Source organism: Nyctibius grandis, chromosome 13, assembly GCF_013368605.1.
Source record: "Nyctibius grandis isolate bNycGra1 chromosome 13, bNycGra1.pri, whole genome shotgun sequence".
Lineage (NCBI taxonomy): Eukaryota > Metazoa > Chordata > Aves > Nyctibiiformes > Nyctibiidae > Nyctibius > Nyctibius grandis.
In genome coordinates this window covers 14,641,333-14,651,135 of record NC_090670.1, presented here as the reverse complement: position 1 = coordinate 14,651,135, position 9,803 = coordinate 14,641,333, and the positions used below count along the sequence as shown (strand labels likewise).

The following is a 9,803-nucleotide window of genomic DNA, read 5'->3' as shown; positions in this document are numbered from 1 at the left end:
TCCTGTTGGAACTGAAATTTCAAACTCTGCAGTAGGCTGTGGGCTAACAGCACCAGATGAAAATACCTGTAGATGTTTGTTTTGAGCTTTTATGAATAAGCAATGAAGCGAGCGGATAAGTTCAATTTTTTCTGCCTCCTGGTGGTTGTTAGTATTTTATTCAAGACTACAGAGGCATTTTCTGTGAGCGCCTGTGTAAGTTTCTCCTATTTCAACAGCGCTAGCAACGGAACTGTGTCTGAGCACTGCGAATGTGGCGTGTATGGATTAAATTCTCCTCTGCATAGTGCTCAGGGGCTCGTGGGCATTCCTAAATCTGCTAATCATCAAGCCTGCGACGCAAATACCCAGTTCACCATCATGATACCACCATGGATAGCACTGATTGAAAGAGGCAATTGCAGTTTTGCTGAAAAAATTAAGGTGGCCACCAGAAGCGGTGCAGCAGCTGTCGTGATCTACAACATACTGGGCAAAGGCAACCGCACCCTCCCGATGTTGCATCTCGGTGAGTATCACAGCGTGAAGTGCTGAAACTTGACCATTTCTCTCAAGTTTGGTCCAGGACAGCACAGCCGGGCTATAAGGAAGCAGTTGTGTTTGTGGATGATTGTTGCTTTAATCAAGAAATTAGATAGGGAAAAAAAATGTATTATGCAATTTGAGTCTTGATTTCAGTGCTTAGTAAGAAATACTCTGCTGTTACGTTCTGAGGTTGGTACCGTGTAGGCAAACTGGTGAGTGTCTGAAGTTAGTACCATTTTTTTACTTGTCCAGCACACAAATTATTTTAGACAGTGATGTAGAGCAACCCATAGTGTCTGCTTTGAAGGCACTAGTTTATTTTTCGAGGTTAGAGGACACAAATGAACCTACAAGTGCCTGCAGCATGGGTATATGCTCTGCAGATTGCAAGCCAGATCTTGCTTTTTTAGTTTTTCCTTAAATTGTTCTAATCATTTCTGAATAGTGGCTGATCTCAGCCTCTTCTGGGATTCCCTAATTCCGTAATGAAAGGTTAGACAAAATTATTGTAGTCGCCTGTTCTGGCCCTAATAGCTATGGATCTGTCATTAGGGAAGGACTGAGAAGGTAACTGCGGTACTGTATTGCTTGGCTTGTGTCTCTGTGTGTGTTCCCCTAGGTCAGCCTGTCTAATAAGCATACCAAAGCATACGTGCACGTAGCTAATTCCATGAAATACATGTTGGTGGAGCTGCACTAGGAATCCTTTAGCTTGTCTCGCTTGGCTGATTTTTGTGAGCAAACGGACCGATTTTTAATCCCGACATGAGCCAGTGTTTTACTGACCCCATCTCCATGCCGGTTTGGGTTGCCACTTCAGAGAGTTTCTAGCGGGGTAGCCCACAGCTGAGCAGTTCACAGGAGCCACTGGTGAGCAGGCTGGCTCAGATCTCAGTTATGCACCTGTAGGAACGTCACAGATGCTTTCTGAACCTAACTATCACCTGAAGCTCAGCTCCAACAACAACAAAAAAAAGCATCCTAAACAAGGTATTGCACAACACAATAAAAAATGTGCTGTACAGTACTGAAAGTGCAGTGGCTTCTTGTACCACACAGCCAGCTTGGACTCTCCTGATGTCATAACAGAGCTAGTGTTTGCAAATGGAGCTTAAATGTTTTACTGGAAATGTGTAGCCAATAAACCAAAGCTTTTGTTCTACCTCTGGAGAAAGTGATTTAGACTTCAGTGGCCAGCACGTCAAGATTCAGATTAACTTGCTTTTTTTTTTAATTTGGTTTTGGAACGTGCTAGCTCATACTAACACTGGGTGAAGAAAGAAAGAATTGTGCTGGTTTTATGTAGCTGCAAAATCAAAGCCAGCTGCGTTTCTTGTGAGTGGTGGTGGCCCCGGCTAGCCCAAGGCGGGAGCAGGGTGGCCTGTTCCCCCGGAGGTCAGCGGAGGAGAATGGGGTGGAACCTTGTTTAGACACGCTGGGTAACAGGGATGTCACAAACCTGACAGTTAGACTAGACTCCAGAAATAAGATAATGATTTAGGATGAGCTCTGAAAGCAGACCCTAATGTTTCAGAATTTTTTTTTCTAAAACTAAAAAGGTATTTTAAATCTTGAAAGCAACAGATATATCACCTGAGAGTGTATTTCATAAGACATGAAGTCCTACCGTTCTTAATTTAATTAATTTAGTTTTCTCAAAGACAAATCGTGATTTTTATAGGCTCATTTCCTATCATCATCCTATAGGACTAAAGCAGATATTACAATGTATTTGGTGGCAAAGAGGGTTTATAAACCAGTGCAGTAGTCACGTGTGTTAAATATGGTGAGGGCAAAACACCAGTGAGATGAGCTCTTCATCTAATCAGTGTAGGAGAAGCACCTTCTGTCTGTATTTGTTTCCCTCAGTGCGAACTGTGGAGCCGTACGTTCTTTAGGGAAAACAGAAATAGCCTGGGAGAGGGGTGGTCATTGCAGCACAGCACTTGGAGCAGAAGAGTGCTTGCAGATGATTTATTTTTTACAGCAGAGTTCACAGGGCTGGGGAAGGAAAACCTCCTATTTGGCTGGAACCTGCCAACGGTGGCATTGCCCAGAGAGGTCAGAGGAGACTTGGGGATTAATCCTCTCTGCTGCTTGGGTGGGCGACCTTTGGAGATGAGATGCTCTATTGGCAGAGCAGCGAGAGAAAAATCTGCCCTGCTGCTGCCAGCGACCTGCGAGCTCCTGATTGAACAAGGAGCAGCAGCCTCCAGGGTTATGGGGCGGCTCTTGGTTGGGGCCAGCCCTGACATCTTCAGTCATCCACCTGTATCGCTCTGCTCCCGTGCAGGGCTACAGGAATCCCATCACCTTGGTTATTTATTAGACCTTGGTCACAGTTTCCCACAGTCCTCCTCCCTTCCTGCTGACTAGAACACAAAATCAATAGAGCTTTCTAGCCAACCTTATTTTCTGTTACAAAGCACAATCTTACGTATGTATTTCACATCATAAAACACCTGCTCACTCTTACAGCAATAAAATAGTTTGTTCTGGGCAAAGTCCAAGTGTGCAGGAAACATTGGTAGTTTAAAGATTCTGGGAAGGAACAAAGCAAAAAACTCCCCTCTTGGGGACTCCTTCCTCATCCTCTACCGCAGTTCCTTTTACCTGTCATCAGTTTTACCTGTTACTGGGTGTTGGTTTGTTGTTACGCACACACAAGTAAGATAAAACTGGTACATTCATAGCTTTTACTATGGAAAATTTTAGAGGTCAAAATATTAGTAACAACTTTCCCATTCCTCTCTGATTACACAAATCACTGGCAGGAAAATGCTCTACCTTAATATGAAAGATTTTCTGTAGGTGTTTGTGTCTTATTTGCATGAAGTAAGATTGATCCAATGGGACAGAGACAAAGCTTTTGCTAGAAGAAAAATGTCTCTTTTTAGTAGTTCCAGCACTTAACTTGAATTTCTCTGGAAAGGAAATGGAATATGCATCTGTAACAACATTTTTCCAGCACCACTCCTTGAAACTTAAATGGAAATTCCAGGAATTATCAAGTTTTTGAAACATAGCCAAATTCAAACAAGGTATGTTGGGGCTCCTTTTTTAGTAACAGATACCAGATACAGAAGGTAGCAGAATAACGGTGCTCAGCAAAGTCACGAAGCAGCTGGTTGGGGCCCATGCCTTATCAGCACCGCTGGCAGGGGCCTGCAGAGGGCTGGGTTCTGTCACTGAGATTTTTTTCCTTTTTTCCTGTTCATTTACAAGAGAAAATAGGAGATTGGAGACAGGAGTATGAAAAAAAACCACAATTATTGCTGCTATTTGGATACAAGTCCATTATAGCAGCTAAGCTAAAATATCAAGTAGGTTCTGAAAGGTTTTCTCCAAGGGATTTACTAAGACCCAGTGAAAGGGAGCTCTCTTACTGGTCATATCCTCCAAGACTCATGAAGACCAGTAACCTGGCAGGAACAAGCCAGTATCTCCTGTTGTCTGTAAAATAGAAATAATTGGCAATTCTGACAATAATCGAACAAAAATTGTTGTATATCTGCATTTCCTTCTAACTTGTTTCCAGGGTATTCTGTAGCCTCAAAGTCTAACTTTTGTTATCTCAGAAGTATTTTGAGATGGGATCTTATCAGCTGTTGGTGCAATACCTATTATAAACTCGTGGGTTAATGCCTGACAATGGAGTTTGGTTTTATCTTTTGTTTTGAAAGCTGGTATAAAATCTTGCTCAGGTTCCCTACCTTAACTCTCTAAAATATCATTGCTTATTTGATCTTCAGAGTCATTTCTGGTTTACAACACATTTGGAGTCATCTGCTCTGTTTACTATAGAAAAAAACAGGCTCTCTGTCCTAGCTTTGAACCACCTGTGGGACCTGCACGTGAAAACAAATGAACTTCCAAGAATGTCCATGCAAAGCAGATGCCGTTAACTTCCCTGTTCATTTATTCCTTGTGAAGTGGCTCTGCTAACAGCAGTCCAGATGCCTCCATGAAGTCAATGTTCTCATAGTGTAGGCTAAATTCCTCCATTTATTGTCTGAGAAAATTGTCTAAATGGCTTCACGTCTTTGATGACGAAAGGAAGGGCGTAGCACAGAGCCCTTCACCTGTGGGAGCCGTCACTGCAAGGAGAGGCTGGGAGAGCTGGGCTGAGTCCGTCCGGAGAAGGCTTGAGGGATTCTCATCCATGTGTACAAATTCCTGATGGGGGCAGGGAGGGTAAATACGATGGAGCCAGACTCGTCTCAGTGGTGCCAGTGAAAGAAATACAGGCAATGGGCACAAATAAGAAATTGCATAAGAAAAAACTTCTTCACTGTGAGGGTGGTTGAACAGCATGGCAGGTTGCCCAGAGAGGTTGTGCAGGCTCCATCCTTGGAGACACTCAAAACCTGACCGGACATGGCCCTGGGCAGCTCAGAGCTGGGTTGGGCTGTCTGATCCCCAGAGCTGACAACCTTTTCTTTCCAGACAGGCTCCTGAGCAGCCTTAAAAATCCCTGCAGGCTGTGCTCACCTCCACAGAGCACAGGCTGCCAGAGAGCTGCGTTCGGGTCTGGGATTTTCCAGAGTCCCCAGAACACAGAGCCAGGAAAGCCCAGGACCTCACCACACTGGCATTTAGTACTGTTTCTTTAGCTTCCAAGGTAATGTGATGAGCACTGGGTTTATTTCAGATGACTACATACTGTGACCCACTTGTTCATCCATAAACTTGGTGGTGAACATATACAGGGAGCCCAGATTCTGCTTCTGTGGAAAAGCAGCAGGTTTGTCCTGTGACCTCAGTGTGGCTCTCTCATGAGCTTCCTCGGTTAGCAAAGCTCAGGAGAGGCTCAGCAAAACTTTAACTGCCAGAACCAAAAAACAAGCCAACCTGCTGGCCAACCATTTGCCCTAAAAAGAGAAGGGTGGCATCCCCTGTTTAACCTGCTGGTAACGAAGAACAAAAGAAATATTTGCATCTAATCAATCTGCCTCTAATTACAAGCATGTAATATATTATAGAACATGCACAGCTTTCCTCAGTAACTTATCAGTGCAACCTCTCTTATCTGTCATGCTGTTGCAGTTGAAGTTGTGTAAGTTGTTACAATCCAAAAGCTGAAGAGAAAAAAAAAATGTAATGGTGGAAGCCTGATGGTCACCTGCAGGTATGAGGGAGATGAGTCCTCGGGGGCATTGCAGAGTGCGCTGGTGAGGGGCAGCTCCTGGTGCCTCTTCTCCACACTGGCACCGCTGAGAAACACCTCAGAAGGATCGATGAAAGCCAACGAGGCAAACCATGAACTGCCTGAGAGTAACTGCCCGAGCAAGGAGCTGGGTGTAAATAGCTGAGGCAAATATTCAGCAGAGACTGAGTTTAAATTCTGGTCTTCTAGAAGGCTCCTGTGGTTCGGGGCGTTGCTCAGGCCAAGACTCAGAGCTTGGAACCCAGCTGGATTTAAGCATTTCATGCATTGTCTCTCGCCATGTTTTGGGACGGCCCCTTGTGGTGAAGCACAAAGGGTTGTGGTGGAGATCTTTTTCTCCAGGAGCTCAGTGCACTGACTTACACCAGGGAAGAGTTGCGTTTGGTTCCTTTTATCACCTGGGAGGACTCAGACTCATTTTCTTGCTCCCTTGAAGATCCCCAAGCTCAGGCTGTGCTGGTGTGCAATATGCCTTCTGCGCTCACGGCACTGCAGGAAAGCAGAGCCGATTGCTGGCCCTACCCATGCAGTGCATCTGTAGAAGCAGGACAGCAGGTGCTTGAAGTAAATAAGTTGTTTTGTGAGCAGAACAACTAATAAAGTGGGATTTTTGTCCTAACACCTGTCCCCTGTGGCCCTATACCCCCTCTGACTCCACGTGGGTAACATTTTCCTCTTTTCCCCTTTCCAGTCCCTATGATTTCACCTCTGTTCCCACCTCAAGCACGAGAGACCTTTTGCGTCCTTGTTCCTCGAACTAATAATCCCCACTCTCTTGCAGATGGGCCTCTGCCTGGGCAGAGGCTGTCAGGAGCTGGCAGTCCAAAGCCAGCACATGGTCATTGAACCTCAGTTTTCTGCCCCTCCTGAGGGACCTGCAGGAACTGACGGGGGCTTCTGTCCTCTAACCAGCTGCTGATGTTAAAAAACTTGTGGGAAACTTCTCCTTGAATTTTCCAAGCTTTCAGCTGAGTTTGGCTGAAATTGGTCATCGGTATAGGCAAGCAGGCAAGTTATCTGCAGGGGGGAGATGGGGAAGGAGGAGGGATGAGGGCAGAAAGGAAAAGGATATAATTGCATACCTTGTTTCCTTTGAAAACCAAATGAAAAGTGAGCCAGCTTCAGATTTTGAAGGTGATCTAAGCAGCAACTGATCAGAGGTTTTCAGAATACATTTTGGACCCAAATTTCACTAAGTCTCTGTCAGGATCAGCCTTTTGTTTCTTTTAAAATTCTTATTGCAGTTTACCATCCTGTCTACCTACCTCCTAGTCCAGCTGGCTTTCTAAATAAGGATTTATACAGGGTCTTTACAGAAAAAAAAAATCTTAAAACTTACAAAATCAGTGGAAGTGTTTCCTTTGATTTCAGTGGACTCTAGACTGTACCATTTGCACATGTAAATGTTGGGTCAGCAAGTGGGCAATAAGCTACGCCACCTTTTTTATAGGTGCATTTATTACTATCTCACTTAGAAATTAATCCTAAATATTGTAACGTAGTTATTTTAGAAGTTATTTAGAAGATATTTTAACATGGGCCACCAATTTGCTTGTAGTTGTCACTGTTTCCAGTTAAAATCTACTGCTGCTTTCTATGCAGTTTTCTAGATGGGTTGGTGGAGTCATAAAAGGATCACCTGCATCAAAGTGCATTACCATGTGCATCCCCCTGAAGGGCAAAAATGTTAATGAAAAAAACCTGAAATACAAATCTTATTTGTACCTAAATCAGAGAGATCTAGAAATATCATTATTTGCTATGAATACAGTCCGTTTCATGCTTGGAGAAGAACTTGCAGGCAATGGGCTGCCCTCTCCCCAGTGGTCTCCCAAGCCATGGCCATGAGCATCTTTGTATCAGTTGAGTGAAGATGCAGAAGGCACAGAGGAAAAACCATCTGTGGTTTACAATATTTTCCATCTCAAGGAGGGAGAGATGTTGAAATAAGCACACACTGGAAGGCATCGCTGAGCCTAAACCACAATGCAAGGTCTCCATCTTCTCCAGAGCGGAGGAGCATCGCCTCCAGCTCCCAACTTTGTAGTTCAAGCCCGTCATGCTTTGAAGTCACGTGCCAAAAATAAATCTCAGAAAAAAAGTATGTCCTAAACCAAATCGTTTAGTCTAGAGCTGATCTTTGGTTTAGACAGTTCCACAGCCCTCTCAGAAAGGCAGCGAGTGCCGACTGCTCCTGGCTGCGAGCCCTGATGGCTGCCTGATGCTGGGTGGCCCTCGGAGAGCTTGGGTGATCCTGTAACCCCCCCAGCCACCAGCTGGGTCTGAGCACTGAAACCCTAAATCTCACACACCTTCCCAGAGAGGATTTTTCTCCTTCCTGTTTTTTCCATGTGAATGCTTTGCCCTAATGCTTGTTTCCTGCTCCCAGGCCCCTTTCTGGGTGCTGTCCCTGTTGGGGTGCCAGGTGTCTCTTGCAGCTGGTCAGCAGCTCTTGGGGGTGGCAGGAAGGAACGAGAGAGCCTGGCAAGTCTTTGGCCTGTTGAGGCCGTTGGCAAAGTTCACACTGACATTACTGGCTTCACTGAAATTTGTCACAACTTATGTCCTAATTATGCTGACATCCTAATTATGCTGTAAAAGCTGAGCTTTTACACTTGTGTGATCTTAAAGGCCCCTATTCAGAGCATTCCTGCCTTCGGCTTGCAGTCCTGTAAAACGAGGTTTTCAGGAGCAGCTGGAGTCACTGCTAAGCTTTCCCTCTTGGATGTAGTGAGGGCTGTTCACAGAGGCCTGAGAAGATTTGATGGAGATAAAGTCAGAACTGAAATTAAGCACGCTTGTATCTTAGATGACAAAGCTCCTCAGGGATGTGCTACCGATTTCTGTGAGTAGCTGCGATCTGTGGCCCCGTAGTTTGTGCATACGCGCAAACCAACCCATCAGGGCAAACATTTTGACTTAATTTCTTCCTCAAAGGGCCAAGTGTCAATATGTTCTGCTCTTGAGGATGTGTTCAGACTTACAGTCACCTGATGCTCCTCAGTGGGTCAACTGCGTTACATGCATTAGATGGAAAATCTCGGTCCCCAGGCTGGATGGAGATTGCCCAACGCACTGCAGGGGAAGGAAACCACTGATTCAGTCCCCTGCTTGGAAACTCCACTGTCACTGAACAAAGACCACCACTGAATCAACAGGCCTGAGCAGCATCATGCTTCAGCTCCATGTGAAACCAAACCAGACCAAAAGTACGTGTTGTCTGGCAAGTTCTGGCCTTTCTCGTATGGGTTTTTTTTTTTGTTGTTGCAGTTTTTCAGAGGAATTGTAGATGCTTTTTTTTTGCTAAAGGCTCCTTATCGTCACCTGTGGGGAATGCTTTTATCTTCGCTTTAATTTTCTTGCATCTCCTAGATATTGCTTATTTCTATTTATCAACTAACTTCCTTTGAACTGAAAGATGGAAAACATAATTTCATGAAATTGCAAGTGTCTTTGGCAGGAGGGAGATTGCATGTGAACTTTGGTCGGTGTATGAGCATCCATCCCTTTTGTACCTTCTGCCTCTGCCAGCAGTGTTTTACCCATATTCTCCAGGGTAGCAGAGGGCACACGTAGCACTGTCACAACAATTGGTCCCACTGTGCCAGAAATATGGAGAAACAACGTTTGCTTCCCTGGCACTGGGGACTCTTGTGCACATCTGGCTAGCCGAGGGACAACGTTTGGTGCCAGTGCACAGGGCAATCTGACGCACTATTTTTTCCATGTCCAGTGAACAGAGAGTTGTAAGCTGGAGTTTCCAAGTTGTGCTAGAGCCAAACAAGCTCCCAGATTCATAGTGAAACTTAGCTGGCACTGGCAACCTCCGTGTGTCTTCTCCATCTAGTCACAAGGATCACCTCAGACTCTCCTGGAAGCTCCTAAGCCCAGCAGGCAGGAGGTGGGGAGGTTTCCAGCCTCTACGCCACCTCCGGCCCAAGCCTGTCCTCTTTGTAAAGCGGTGAAGGACCACAAGCTCCATTCTCATACCTTAATTTTATTTTTCAGCTAGCTTAGAAACTTGGGATGCTTTAGACCACACTGTTGCGTACTCTGGAGCAAGTCACCTGCCCAAGCCCCATCCGTTGCTGGTCACGGACATGAGCTGGTT

At 45.2% G+C, this 9,803-nt stretch overlaps 1 protein-coding gene across 1 annotated transcript in view; it reads left to right on the top strand.

The window, feature by feature from the left end:
* Positions 1–102: 102 nt before the first annotated feature.
* Positions 103–9,803, top strand: part of RNF128 (ring finger protein 128) — a 42,790-nt gene continuing 33,089 nt past the window's right edge. Inside the window, exon 1 of the mRNA XM_068412007.1 lies at positions 103–508. Within this exon, the coding sequence (XP_068268108.1) occupies positions 103–508 (406 nt within the window). The remainder of the gene's footprint in view (positions 509–9,803) is intronic.